The sequence below is a fragment of the Phragmites australis genome, chromosome 8, assembly GCF_958298935.1.
Source record: "Phragmites australis chromosome 8, lpPhrAust1.1, whole genome shotgun sequence".
Taxonomy (NCBI): domain Eukaryota; kingdom Viridiplantae; phylum Streptophyta; class Magnoliopsida; order Poales; family Poaceae; genus Phragmites; species Phragmites australis.
Genome location: NC_084928.1, coordinates 3583413 through 3597293, shown reverse-complemented (window position 1 = coordinate 3597293; position 13881 = coordinate 3583413). Strand labels below are relative to the sequence as shown.

At 44.6% G+C, this 13881-nt stretch overlaps 2 protein-coding genes across 6 annotated transcripts; one reads left to right on the top strand and one right to left on the bottom strand.

The window, feature by feature from the left end:
• Positions 1-285: 285 nt before the first annotated feature.
• Positions 286-3574, bottom strand: LOC133926313 (PTI1-like tyrosine-protein kinase At3g15890). Of its 4 annotated transcripts, none has more exons than XM_062372183.1 (4): positions 3266-3574; positions 2390-2534; positions 1307-1569; positions 286-1220 (listed from the first exon to the last, which is right to left on the bottom strand). In XM_062372183.1, the coding sequence occupies exons 1-4, from the start codon at positions 3334-3336 to the stop codon at positions 572-574; spliced, it is 1128 nt and encodes a 375-aa protein (XP_062228167.1). In that variant the 5' UTR covers positions 3337-3574; the 3' UTR covers positions 286-571. The 4 variants fall into 4 exon arrangements, with proteins under 4 accessions (XP_062228167.1, XP_062228169.1, XP_062228165.1 ...); XM_062372185.1 differs by having other exon boundaries at positions 286-1193; positions 3266-3572; XM_062372181.1 differs by lacking the exon at positions 3266-3574 and having other exon boundaries at positions 2390-3170.
• A 5319-nt stretch (positions 3575-8893) lies between these two features.
• Positions 8894-11087, top strand: LOC133926312 (auxin-responsive protein IAA20-like). 2 transcript variants are annotated; one of them, XM_062372180.1, is made up of 4 exons: positions 8906-9742; positions 9845-10032; positions 10433-10541; positions 10657-11087. In XM_062372180.1, exons 1-4 carry the CDS (start codon positions 9525-9527, stop codon positions 10697-10699), a joined length of 558 nt encoding a protein of 185 aa, XP_062228164.1. In that variant the 5' UTR covers positions 8906-9524; the 3' UTR covers positions 10700-11087. The 2 variants fall into 2 exon arrangements, with proteins under 2 accessions (XP_062228163.1, XP_062228164.1); XM_062372179.1 differs by lacking the exons at positions 10433-10541; positions 10657-11087 and having other exon boundaries at positions 8894-9742; positions 9845-10319.
• Positions 11088-13881: the final 2794 nt, after the last annotated feature.

Genomic DNA, 13881 nt, shown 5'->3' with positions numbered 1-13881 from the left:
GAATAGATGTGGCGAGAAGGGGAAAGCAGCTGTATTCCATATCGTTCGTTGCGAATACAAGCAGCTAACAGAATAGGATAACGATTCCCCCACGTCTCTGGCGGATTATAACCTCCCATCCAACTAATTACAAGTCATTTGCTTAAGCAAAACGTACTTAGAGCTAAACTAGCAGTAATGAGAACCACATGATTAAAAGTAAAACGGTATGAATAGATGTCGACCGTCTATAGCTGGTTTGGTCATGACACCAAGATAACTTGCCAAGTGATTTAGTATACCGTAAATTTCAATTGGCATCGTAAATTGCAATATCATAAATCCATGCTCTAGGTATTGTAAATCTGTACTTATGCATCTTCTATGCAGGGCACAGAAAAAGCACTTTGCATAACAGCTATCTTCATCTCGCCCACTCTTTCTTACCCTCTCTCTCTCTAAAAAAAGTATCCTAAAAAAAGGAAGCAACTCGCAAATAACAACTGCTGTACATTTCCATTCATGTCAAACCACACAAATCAAGCACCAATACCGCAAATATGCATTCTACCATTGCCTCGGTACCAATCTATCATGCCCCACCCAATTCATCTTTCTTTGGCACAGAGTCTGTGCTCCCATCTGGAGTTGATGTTCCGTGGGAACTCACGGTCAAGTCTGGCCTGAACAACTCATCTGTTTCAAGCTTCAGAAGCATCTCTTTCGATTCGCCTTTCAGCAAGGGCACAACTTCAAGCATTGTCGGTCTCTTTTCGGGTTCTGAATGCGTGCATGCTAGCCCAATTAACACCATTCTTTTCAATTCAGATTCAGAATACTTATCACTAAGTTTTGAGTCTGCAATTTCATCATATCTACCCTCTTTTGCCAACCGGAGCACCCAATTTCGAATTCCATATGTCTTAACGGAGCCTGTCTTTTCTATTGGCCTTTTGCCACTAGCAAGCTCCAATAGTATTATTCCAAAGCTGTATACATCACAACCTGATGTTGGTTTTCCAAACATAATGTACTCAGGAGCAAGATACCCTCGTTGGTTTTCACTGGCTATCTTTTCATGGTCCATTCCATCAGGAATAAGCCTTATTAGACCGAAGTCACCAACGTGAGCCTGGAAGTCTGAATCCAGAAGCACGTTGGTGGCTTTGATGCCCCCATGGATTATCTGAGGTGTTGCATGGTTGTGAAGATACCTGTGAGAAAGCACCTGCGAGTTATTTCTGTCACCGTGTTTATCAAAAGCAACAAAGTATGAATTATCAACACTGTTCTGTTATGAGCAAAGATAGAGAGGTTGTTTACTAACAAGAGAGCACGAGAAGCACCAATGGCAATTGATGCTCTCCTCCGCCAGTCAAGAAGGCACTCCGCAGAATGTGTTCCATGAAGATGTGCATAGAGACTTGAGTTTGCCATATAGTCATACACCAGAATGCGTTCAGGTCCATCCGCACAATATCCACGTAAACTCAGAAGGTTTTTGTGTCTTATTCTTCCCAGAATCTCGACTTCTGAAGCAAATTCCACTTCCGTGCCATTTTTTGCATTCTTCAACCTCTTAACAGCAATCTGCATCCAAAAAGATTAGCAGAATCAAATAATTAATAAGCTTTTGACGTGAAGTAGAACTAAAAAAAATATGATGATGGAACTAAGACACCATTAAACATATGCTAATAAGTAGGTTGCACTAAAATCATCTTAATTTCCTATATTAAAGCTGGGTACAAACAATGATGGATGGGCACGCCATGTCATCACAATTTTTCTCAGCCACCAGGTTTGCATCTAATGGACAGAAGTAGACACAAAAAGGAAAACAATGCATAAGTGCAAAAATACACAATAGAAAAATCTAGAAAGTGCAAAATACACAGTAGAAAAATATAGACATAGAACACGAGATGGATTTCAATTGTCAATCGAACAATATACATCATTTCGTTTCACAATACTTGATGCAAAATTTCCAGAAACTTCTTTTAAAAGAACAATATTCCGCAACAACATGAGGCCTCAATCATAGTTTTTTTTTATAAAGACATGTCAAATAGTTGCAGCCATGACAGGGCAAATGCGAGCATTTTTTTTCTTTATTACAAGACAGTGATTTGCAAACCTGTAGCCGGATCATCTACAGGCTTTTGTTGACTTTCATATGACACCATATCCTAACAACCTAATGATAATCCAATCAAAGATCAATGTTCCAAAAAAAAAATGATAGTAGTTGTTTGGTTATTTAGTGAGACAGGTATGAATAGAATTTTCCCAACAGTGCAAAATAATGATGCCCGGGACAAACTAGCACGTAAGAAACTTAAAAGCAATAAAGTTGAAATTTTAATTCTCAACAAGGAACAAGGATCAAGATGTACAGAGCAGAAACCTGAGAGCCATCCCAGACTTGTCCCCAATACACACTCCCAAGTGGCCCTTCTCCAATCGTGTTGTCGTAATTGAAGCTATTTGTCGCCGATCTAAGCTCCCTCAACGAGAATACCCACCTCAATGATCCACTTCCTTCATCAGACCTGACAAACCAAAGCCATGAAATACATGAAGAGGTACTACCAATTAACCTTCCATCTACTTCCATCGATACCCAGTCCCTTCTGCACCTAGAACAAATTTGCCTAATCCGGGCATAGAGATGGATCATGAACGTTAGAATGGCGCATCAAACCAAACCAAGATGCCAACTTTCCACATCATTTCATAGTATATATAAAAGTTTGAGCAAAAATCAACAGGGCAACAGAAAAATGAGGATAAGAAAAAAGATGACATAAAGACCAAAATTTAAACTTTCCCCAACGAAAAATTGTCGGTTGTCAGTTAGTAACAAACAACAAAAATCGGAGCGCCCAAATCCCAACGAATTTCATCTCTCCGCCATCGTTTTTACAAACCGGTTCTCGAACCAAACCAAGATGTCTCCATTCCACCAAACTGAGCACCAAGCAGTTGCCCTTTGCACCAACCTTGAGTACTTAGCAAATCTACTTAAACCCAAATAAGAAAGTATAACAGAAACTTGCAGCCTTCTCGTCAGCATCCGGCGTCATCAAACACAACCCACCAAGAATCGAGCAAACAGGCGCAAGCAATTCCCGTCGTATCCCCGAACGAACCCCGAGCATGCATCTACAGCATCGCGCGGGTCACACAACGCACCGGAATCCGGCGCACCCACAGCAGCACCAACCCAACCAAGCCCAAGGAGAGCAAAAGGTAAGGAAGGGCCGAGAAGCGCGTCACTTACAGGTCCTCCCCTCCGGCGGCCCCACCGCAGCAGAGGAGCCTGCGGGCGGCCCGCGACAGCTTCGGTTGCATCGGCGGCGTCCTCCCCTCCCGTCGGCTGCGGCGCGGGGGGAAACGCCGGAGCGGTCGTCGTGAGGGGCAGGAGGAGGAGTGGTGGTGCGGTCGGGTGGGGTGGTGGTGGACTCGGACTAGAGGAGGCGGAGGGAGAATTACGTAACAGCGGAGAACAGCCTCGCAGCTGCGCTTTCGGTGGTGACCTGTTGGACAGCCCACGCTTGCCGTTCGGTCCAAACCGTGTTGTCTCGAGCTCCCTCCTACCCCATTCCCGTCTTTTTTTTTAAATAAAATAGAACAGAGCACTTTTTTTTAAACATCACCACACTTCCAATACGTACTCATACCGCTACACACTTACTCACACATCATTTATTGAAGATAGAAGATAGAAAGATTAAAGGTTGACAAAGCTGCTATAAATGTTTCGTGGTTGACGGGTAAGTTATTTACCGTTAAAAGAAAATTCCGTTTTAGTAAGATGTTGTTTGATAGAGTTCCAGCTCCGATATTCATTTAGAATTTAAAATTTGTAAGATAAAATAAAATAATTTAAATATTTATTTTTAATTTAAAATAAGAATAATATGTCTCAACCAAAAATCCTCGATTGTCCACAACTCTAACTTAAGAGCTTTTAAGTTAAAAATGATTGACTAAAAAAAATAGATCTAAGAACTCATCTATAGTTTAACTGATTTGACTTAAAAAGTACAAAATATAACCACCTCCACTATCCATAAAATAGAGCACTCAACTAGCTCCCCTCTTTATTCAAGGCTATTTGCGGTCACTGATTGACGTGAATTGCATATGAAATGTTCAGTTTCGATGGGAATCAGCGTGAAAAAACTAAGCCGAGAGAATGAACATACGAGACATCTAAAAAGAACATATGTCATGGACTGAAAAAAAAAAGTCGAGATCAATCACCATGGAGTGACAGATGCTGAGGATCTTTGATTGGTTTGTGATGACCGATCGTCTACCATTTTCATGGCGGGAGATCCTTTTTAGGTGCTCCTCAGCGGAGGTCATCTGCCTTTTATGTTGTGACAGTGCATCTTTATGCTAGTGGTATTTTTTTTCTTCCTAATTTTGCTGGTCAATTTTGAAGCGTAGAATGGTCTCAACCTGATTACGATTTTGGGATCTTTTGGACCAGAATGGGCCCAACCTTGGCTCACTAGGCTTTTGGGCATCTGGCAGGGGGAAAGGCCCGAGCTACAAGTTGCCCAAAGTGGCAGCCCAGGAAAAGACGAGATTCTTCTTGGGCTGTGCGAACTCTGGATCAAACAAACATGGCGAGAGGTACAGGGATAGATACCCCGCATCTCCAATTGTCTTTACAATTTTTCCCCTCCACGCACTGTCGCAGATACTATTTAGCAAAGCTTTAGCTACAAGATTTATATAGAATTTAGAGTCTGTAGGATAAAATATTTTTAGTTTAAAATAAAAACGAGATACTTAAACTAAATATTATTAATCTGTTTATAACTCTACCAAATAAACCTAATTTACTATCATTGCATCGGTCACGCTCTCTGCGTGATCGCGGCGAGAATTTGGCGCGCGTCGCCGAGGGGTTCGACGGCTATGTTAGCAGGTGCGCTGATCGGCTGGCTGATCGTTCGTGCGTGGCCGGGCGATTCGGATGTTCTTGTCACGACCGGCCAGATTTTGATCGGTAGAGGACGGTGTCGTGTCGTGCAACTTCCATGCCATTTCGTTTTGCCACCTGGTCCCTGGACGGCTGGATCGATCAAGCTAGAGAGAGTGACCTTCTGCCACGCATGCCAGGCATGCAGGAGCAGGGGCCATTGTCGTGGCACCTACCCACGACCGCGTAGCTAGCTGTCTGTCAGATCACGCACAAGTCAACGAAGCAAACCACAACCTCGCGCTGGAACGTGCGTCCACCAAAACCATGGTACTCCCCATCGCGGCGATCTTCGTTCGAGCTGGGAGCAGCTAGTAAGTACAACGCTACATGCACTTTTCTTTTTAAAAATATTATTAAAATTAGTTTCGTTAAACAGTAAATTACTGTAGTTTTGATAAATAGTAAAAGCCATACATGATACATCCACTCCGACGATGATAAACGTGCGCGACCGATACTGCAACGGCTGCGGCTGCGCGACACTGCTCTCTCAACCTGCAGACGATGAGTGGCACATGCACGGCAAGCGTGACGTCGTTGACCATGGAGCGCGCGTCACATCACCCCGACAGCGCCGGACGGCCGGAGGGCTACGCGACGCCGAGAGCAGGCCGGCCCCGGAGATCCCGGCCTTCCCGGGGGACACGCCGGTACGGCATGCACCTCACTCCCGTCCCTGCTTCAAGCCCATGCATGCACGCATCCGTCGATCTAGCAGAGTACAGCAAGCAGTACCCTACAAGGCTACACGCATTAGTATATCCGCAAAGCTAGCGTCGAGACATCCAATATATCGGACGTTATAACGGCTCATCGCAATATCGAAGATTAACGTATGTAATCTTTGAAATCAATATTTATAATATAAAAAATACACAAAAAATATACAGATCTAGATCTGAAAAAATTATCTATTTAAATTAATTCCTATATTCTGAGATGCAACATACGAAAATAACTTCTACAACAAAATTCTATAACATCTGAAATATTCAATTTGAACGTCTAAAACATTAAAGATACGAAAATATAGGAATTAACTCAAATAGATAATTTTTTCGGGTCCGGATATGTACACAAGAGATTTCGGAATGCAACATTCTCGAAAAACTTCTGCAACAATTTTTTATAACGTCTGAAATATTAAATTTGAACGTCTGAAACATTAGAAATATATACTAGTAATTAACTCGAATGGATAATTTTTTTTTTCGGATCTATACGCAAGAGATTACTGGGATGCAGCATATGGAAATAACTACGGTAATAAGTTTTTATAAATTTTAACATATAAAATATTAAAGATGCAAAAATATTTTTAATCGATCTAATAATAATGTAGACTGAGCGGGTCGTTGGATACATCTAACGGATGAAGGGAGCATTTTCGTTAGTATATAAAACTACACCGAAATTCATGCAGGAGCATGGAGCCTGCACCGAGCCGCGCCGCGTCGCGTCGCGCCTGTGGCTGTAAGCGCGCGCGCTGGGCGGGACGAATATCTCGTGCTCGGCGACGAGCTAGCGGCCACGCGATCTTAAAACAATTGCCGGGCCCGGACGGATCACGGGCCGGCCGACACTTGCCACGCGCCATAGTCTGACACCCATTTGCTCCCAAGATTCAGTGCCGTGCCGTGCAGTGCAGTGCATGTAGTCGCGGAGGCGCCGATCGCCGGGACAAATTAACGAGCCTGATGCTCTAAGCGTACAATGCTAGGGCTACTACCGAGGCACGTGTTCTCGGACTTCCCTTCTTCCAAGGGACACGTTGCTTCAGAGACAGACTTCTGTGCGAGTTTCGTTGCACTTGCGTGTCTTCGTTCGGTGGTCTGAAAGACTGAACGTCTGAATCACCTGCTCGTTCAAATTCAGGGTTCGATGGACCGGATGCAGAGCACGGATCAAATATACAAAGTCACAGCGAGTTTTGGGACTGCACGAGCACGAATAATATAACTTGACAGACAGATTACGTGCATCTGAATCGACGTGATAACGCACTAGCCTGTTTTACGAGGAAATTGACACCAGTGGTAAGGAAGTTTCGATGTGATGCTCACCAAAACCTCACTAAGGCACGTAACCGTTCACCGGCAGCGCCGAGAGAAGCCGTGTCGTGTCTGTCCACAGGGAGTTAGTACACGGAAACCCTTTTTTTCTTTTGTTCTGAACCAAATTAATGTACGGCTCCGGTAGCAGCATAACACAAACTTTTGACAAACTGGTTACTCTGTGAAACCTTGTCCCCTGCAGCCCTAGAATAACACAAGCCTAAAAACAGCTACGTGTCCGTCCAAACTTGCACACAGGTAGTAAAAGATAGTACAAAAGGAAATACGGGTACGATTGTTAAATGGGCGCACTGAAACCTGCAGAGAGATTTACTGCGGCTTGCTAGAACATCGCCGGCGGCGAGGCATGGGGAAAGGAGGTGCCCGGTCCCATGCATGCAGATCGATGCAGTGTATGACCAGTGACAGAGACCCAGTGGATTGTGCTGCCCTTGGCTTTGGCTTGGTGGTCTGCAGGGGGACCGCCCGGAGGAGGGGTGTCCATCAGATTCCCCGCCATGACGGCTCGCAAGAAACACTCACGCCCACATGCCTCCTCAACAACCTCGGTCGGCGTGGCACTATCCTTTTTCCCTTTTTTTTGGAGGTTGTAGCTCTAATCTTGGGACTTTTTGTATTATATTGTCATAATTCGAATTTCATAGATAATTTTTTTCGCAGTATGATTTCTGAGAATCATCTTGTAAACTATAATCATTTGTTTTTACTTTTGTTTTTAAAGCTAGAATTCATAATTATAATAAAAATAAACAATGTGTTAGTAGCCTTAATGTGTCTTGAGAAAGAAAGCTTTACCTTGGTGCCAAATACATGGCACACTTTGGCGATCAGTACGTACGTTCCTGGTGATTTTGTATGCACATAGTGCTCATTTTTTGATTTGGACTCGGATTATATATGTAGTCCTTTTTACAGTATAAGAGCCATCTTGAAAAAAAAACAGCAGGATCTTCCGTCTTCCATGAATCTTAGGGTGTGTTTGGTTGTCCGAATGTCCCCAGCCTGATTCGTACGAGTCATGCAGGCTGAGTTGAGTCAGGCTGAGTTGATGCATGAGGGTCTGTTTGGTTGGCTGCATATGCTGAGTCTGGCTGAGAAAAGATTGTGTTTGGTTGCCCGCATGAGTATACGTTGCATTACAAAGAAACTCATTTTTTTACCAAATAACTTAGGGTTAGAAATATTTTTATAAATTAGTACATCACAGGATAAGAATATTAGTGAATTTTTTTATGATTTTTGAAGAATTTTAATTAAATATTGACTTAGATTTTTTTGGATCAAATTAATTAAAATGGGTTGCTAATGATCTCTAGTTTGCTCACGAAAATGTTTAGATTTTTTGAATCAAATTAATTAAAATGGATTGCTAGTTCGTTGCCGTTGACAAGTGGACCCAACGCACGAGCAGCTGCATCCATCGGGCCTGCATCTGAGCTACGGTCGATTTCCGCGTCTCCGCTCATGCAGCATCGGCGCGTTTCCTTGCACGAGCGGATGCAAACGGAGCTGCTGCTGTCGCGCACGTCACGGCAACCAAACGCAGCGCTCACGCACATCCGCATGCAGGCACGAGCGGATACAGCGATCCAAACACGCCCTTACTTGCTACACCTAGCTAGCAGTCAACTTTAGATCCTGTTTGGTTTATGAGAAACAGAAGTTAGAAAAAATCCAACCAAACAGGCTGCTGATAAGCTACCTTTTAAAAAGCTGAAAAACTAACATCTGAAAAAATAAATTAAAAGCTGAGAAACTAATTGAAAAGAGCTTTTCTGATTTTTAATATACTGAAAAATTAAAAATTTATTTTAAAAATTAATAGTAAAAATTATCAGCCAGAAACTAACTTTACAGCCAAAAACAAAAAAGACTCGACCCAACCCAACCAAACACAATCTTAGTCTCGACTGGAGCCGGGCGCGTGCATAAAGCCGGCCACTAGCCGAAGCACTACGCTCGATCGGCAAAGCAACACGGCGGTGCCCATTCGACACGGCACATCCCCCGTTAGCCACTACACTAGCCCCTGCACGCGAGCGACAGCGAACGGGGCTGTGTGCCCGTGTCGGTAGGACTGGGGGCGCCTACGTGCGCGCGAGGCAAACGCAGCTGCCGCGCAGCTCGGCGGCAGGCAGACAGCTCGGCCGCGACCGAGTCCCCTGAGCACTCGACAACCTGTCGGCACCTTGTTTATTCCTCTCCAGTTCTGTCGCCGGCCCAGATCGATCGATGGATCCCCACATCCGCATGTGCGCCATGCCACCGCGCGTATATATAGCAGTGCACACCTCACTCGTGCCTGCGCTTGAGCTAGGTAGGTCTGCAAGGCGCACGAGCTACTCGTCCTGCATTGCGTTTCCAGTCTGTATCACACTAGCTAGCTAAAGATCGAAGTGGTTGTCAGCTGTGGCCGCGCCTGCGCGTACAGCGCCGAGCTGAAGGGGAAGGTGATCCATCCACTGATGGAGCTGGAGCTCGGCCTTGCGCTGCCGAACGCGCGCCCGCCGGCCGGGGAGTTCGTCGGCCTCATCAACAGCGCGGCGGGTGCGTGCGGGAAGAGGGGGTTCGGCGAGGCGTTCGGGGCCGGCAAGGCCACGCTTCCGCTCTTCGTGCGCGACGGCGAAGGAAGCGACGGCGAGGGTGGCGGAGACGGAGTCGTCGACTGTGAAATGGGCAGCAAGTGAGTGGGTCATTTTTGGGCGGTACCTTGATCGATCGTGTCACGTATACGTTTTCTTTTGGGGGCGTGGCTTGATCGAAAAATATTGCGTCTGTCGTGCAGGAGGAAGAAGCTGGTGGGGTGGCCGCCGGTGAAGTGCGCGCACAAGCGGAGCTGCGGCGGCGGCGGCGGGTACGTGAAGGTGAAGATGGAGGGGGTGGCCATCGGCAGGAAGGTGGGCGTGTCCCTCCACGGCTCCTACGACGAGCTGCTCCGCACGCTCGACCGCATGTTCCCCTCCGCTAACCAAGGTGCGCACCGCCCGCGGCCGGCGACCGTGGCTGTCTTACCTCCACCGCCGTTAGCTCAGACAACAATGCACTACTCACTGGGAGTAGCGGACATAGCTCACTGGAAATTAGAACTGAATGCATGCAACTGCAGCCAGCTTTCAACGGTTTCGGTCCTTCATTTCAGAACGAAATTCCTCTCATTTCTTTTTACAAATCTTTTAAAAAAACAGTTAGAGATGAGAAAAAAAAACAGGAAAGAGAATAAAAAGAAACGAAATAAAAAAATATGATTGGAGATGTCTAACCGAATGTATGAGTTCGAGATTTCGAATTCCACGGTTTCGAGACCTGTAACTTGTGTCCGATCCCTTGTGGTTGGAACTCGTAACTGAGGAGAAATGCTTTTTTTAACCTGCAGATGCAGAGGAAGACGTGACCCGGCATGATCGTCGTCGTCGTCACCCGTACGTGGTTACCTACGAGGACGGGGAAGGAGACTGGCTGCTCGTCGGAGACGTGCCGTGGGAGTGAGTCAAATAATTTCTTCGTATATCCTCTCCCGTGTACTAAACTATACTAGGTAACAAAATCAATTTAGTAGCACTGTCAAATTAACAACGAGGTTAATTTTCTTGCATGCAGGGCCTTTGCGAAGTCGGTCAAGCGGCTCAAAATTCTCGCGTAACTGACGATGTACGCAAGCAGAAATGCGTCACTAAAAAAAGTCACTCAACAATTGTACGTGATCCACGTGCATGCAGTTCGTTTCGTCGGTTGTTTCAAACTTCAAATCACGACAGTTTGTATTGGAACGTTTCACTAAATTATTTCTATAGTAATAACTACTATCTATCTTCGTCACACCTGTGTGCTCGTGTCAAAGTAAGGTTTTTATCTAGTCTGAATAGAGTCACTTCTCTGTGTGACCGTGCATATACGGTCGTCCGTAGCCGGGCTAGTACTATATCAAGATGCTTTTGGGTCTCCTTGCTGGTTTTCGATCCAATGCATTGGCCAAATATTTACATGTGGTGACTGATACAATATTATATGTATATATATGTCTTCAATTTTCCTCTTGTTATTAGCTACTGGTATTGCGGAACCTATACACATATGGCATATAAGGTACTGCTATTGTTGTGCAGGTACGATCGAGTGTACCGTAGTGTAAACACTTCACTGAAAGAAAACCGTGCGTCCATTCGAGCGTGGCAGTCAATAAATTGGATGAACATTATGCGCTGGTCTATCTCAGTTTCTCGTCAGCACAGCTTTCCGATAAATTCAGTTGCTGTTAGAGACGTAGACACGTCCCCAAACATAATATAATAAGGGTGTTGCTATATTTTAGATGTCTAAAAATAAAGTAACTATTAGTTAATGAAAATTACGCTCCCATCTCTATTCGGCCGACTGTTGTTTACTCTTCCTCCTCTAGTTCGTTCTATATTATAGGTCTTCTTGCTCGAGCCGACGCAACGAGCTCTCATCTATCTCCACCGTCTCTGGAGGCACTCTTGCCTATCTCCATCGTCTCCGGCGGCTCTCTCGCTGCCAGATCTACGTCCACCGTCTGCCATCGAGCTAATATAGTTTCACCATGCTGTCTTTGCTCATCCTCACTTCCAACACCGTCTGCCTCCTTCGTTGGGTTAGTCTCCTTCTTAAGACCTATTCTAAGTCCGATGAACAAGAAAGTCCGTCTCCACTAACCGTGGTTGGCTGCCGTCGTTCTTCCTCGTTTGATGGATTTCGTTTTTAGGTGCCTGATTCATGAGAAGGTGTGATGTAATAACATCAGGCTGGTCAGACGCATCCAAGCGTGGACAGTTGAGGCCATGCGTGGAATCGCACTCGGCTGCTGGGCGGTTCATTGCTTAGATCAGATAGCGCACTCGCATCATATCATGTGCTGCTCCAACAGGGAAATTAGGTATTTCATACTTCTACCATTTCATTCACTGCCTGTCTCTTGGTTTTTTTTTAAGAACAGGCCCCTTAGTACCCGGTTTTCATTGGAGGCCCTCCTCACCCTTTTCAAAGTACTAATAAACTCTAATACTAAGATCATCTTCGACCATATTCACTCTATTTCGTTTCTTTTATGATCTCTTTTCGTTCTTATTCTCTTTATTTTCTCTTATCTTCATCAGCTTTCTTTTGAAGGGATTCGTGAAGAAAAATAATAAAGAATCACTTCGTGATGAGAATCATGAAGAAAAATCGTTAGAACGCAAAAAAAAAAACAAGAATTCCTTCGCGAAGGGATTATTGTCTGTAAAAGTAATCTCTTGGATTGGTTTAAGGCCACGACCAACAGTTTACCTTCAAGGATGAAAATCCGGTCGTGAAGGGATTTCCGTTACTTTCAACACTCCAACGTTTTTCCTTTATGGTTCCTGTCAAGAAGAGATTCTCAAAATCATTTTTTTAAGACGAGATTCTCTCTCCTTTTACTTCGCGATTCTCTTCGGAAGTAAGCTGTTGGAGATGAGAGAAAATAAAAAGAATAGGAACAAGAAATAAAATCATTTTTTGAAATAAAATAAAGGAAATATAATTAGAGATGGTCTAACTAGTAATAGTTTTTGTGTACGAAGTCACCGAGTGGTGCGAACCAGCTCACACTTGACACGACACACGTACGCCTTCAGAATCTGCTTGCCCCACTTTCACAAGCCTTATCTTTCAGTCTGAAGCCCCTCGGAGGCCGAACGGCGCATACACAGATGTAGCAGGATGAGGAACCTCAGCAAGGAGACCACAGGCATACGAACACACACCAAGCTAACGGAGGAACGCCGGAGCCGCTGCGCCCCGCACAACGAGGGACTCATGCACCAGAGCCGAAGGCAGGGGCGGATCCAGCAGAGGCCAAGGGGGCCGTCCCCTGCGCAAATTGGGCACTCCCCGAGTCCTCCAACTTCCATCTGTGTGTGGTTAAAGGTTTTAGCATTTGAGATGGGAGAAAGTGAGAATGACTTTGTGAATGTGAATGACTGCGTGGTCGTGATAACTTTTAGTATGTCACGTGTTTGGCCCGTTAAAAGAATCCGGCAAGTATCCAAGGTATTCCCCTTGATTTAATTTTTGGTTCTGCCACGGGATAAAAGGTCCCACACGCAGGGATGGGCCCAAGTGAGTGGCATGGGTGTACATATGTACACCTTTTTTTTATAAAAAAAGTAACTATATATATTATATTTGTTTAAGGAATAATCACCGAATGTATTGATTACCGATGAGAGTAGTGCTTATATTTACACGCTATAATAAAAAAACGACGGTCACAGTATGTTAGTGATCTATTATATGCCGCGGTTGTGACATGTCTGGAGACTCGGTGAAGTGATAAATGTGATCGCACAGTCAGTTAAATACATACATGATGAGTTAGTGAAGCACATGTAGTCACGTCTAATGATTCAGTGAGGCATGCAGTAGTTACGGATGTACCGAAGGACTTGAATAGCACTAATTAGTATTGAGTCAGTTATGCTAATAATATTTTCCTCAATTTTTTTAGACCTTTACCTTTTTCTCGCTACAACAGACACATCTTCTGGTGATCCAAGCGACCAAGCATAATATGGCAACACGCAATAGCCTAAGTCCAATGGATGTCCAATACTCAATCAATCAATCTCGAATTGACCAAATGTGTCGCTGACGTTTCAGTGGCCTAACATCCAAACAGACGAGATGGAAGTGATGACACTGAGCCTAGCGACAGCATGAGCGCAGCAGAGAGGGTGTGGCAGAATGCTATCACGACAACGTGAGTACTGTAGTGCAATTTTTTAGCTTTGTACCTCTATTGTTAAAAGAGAAAATCTACGATTTGCCATCGAATAACTACTGATT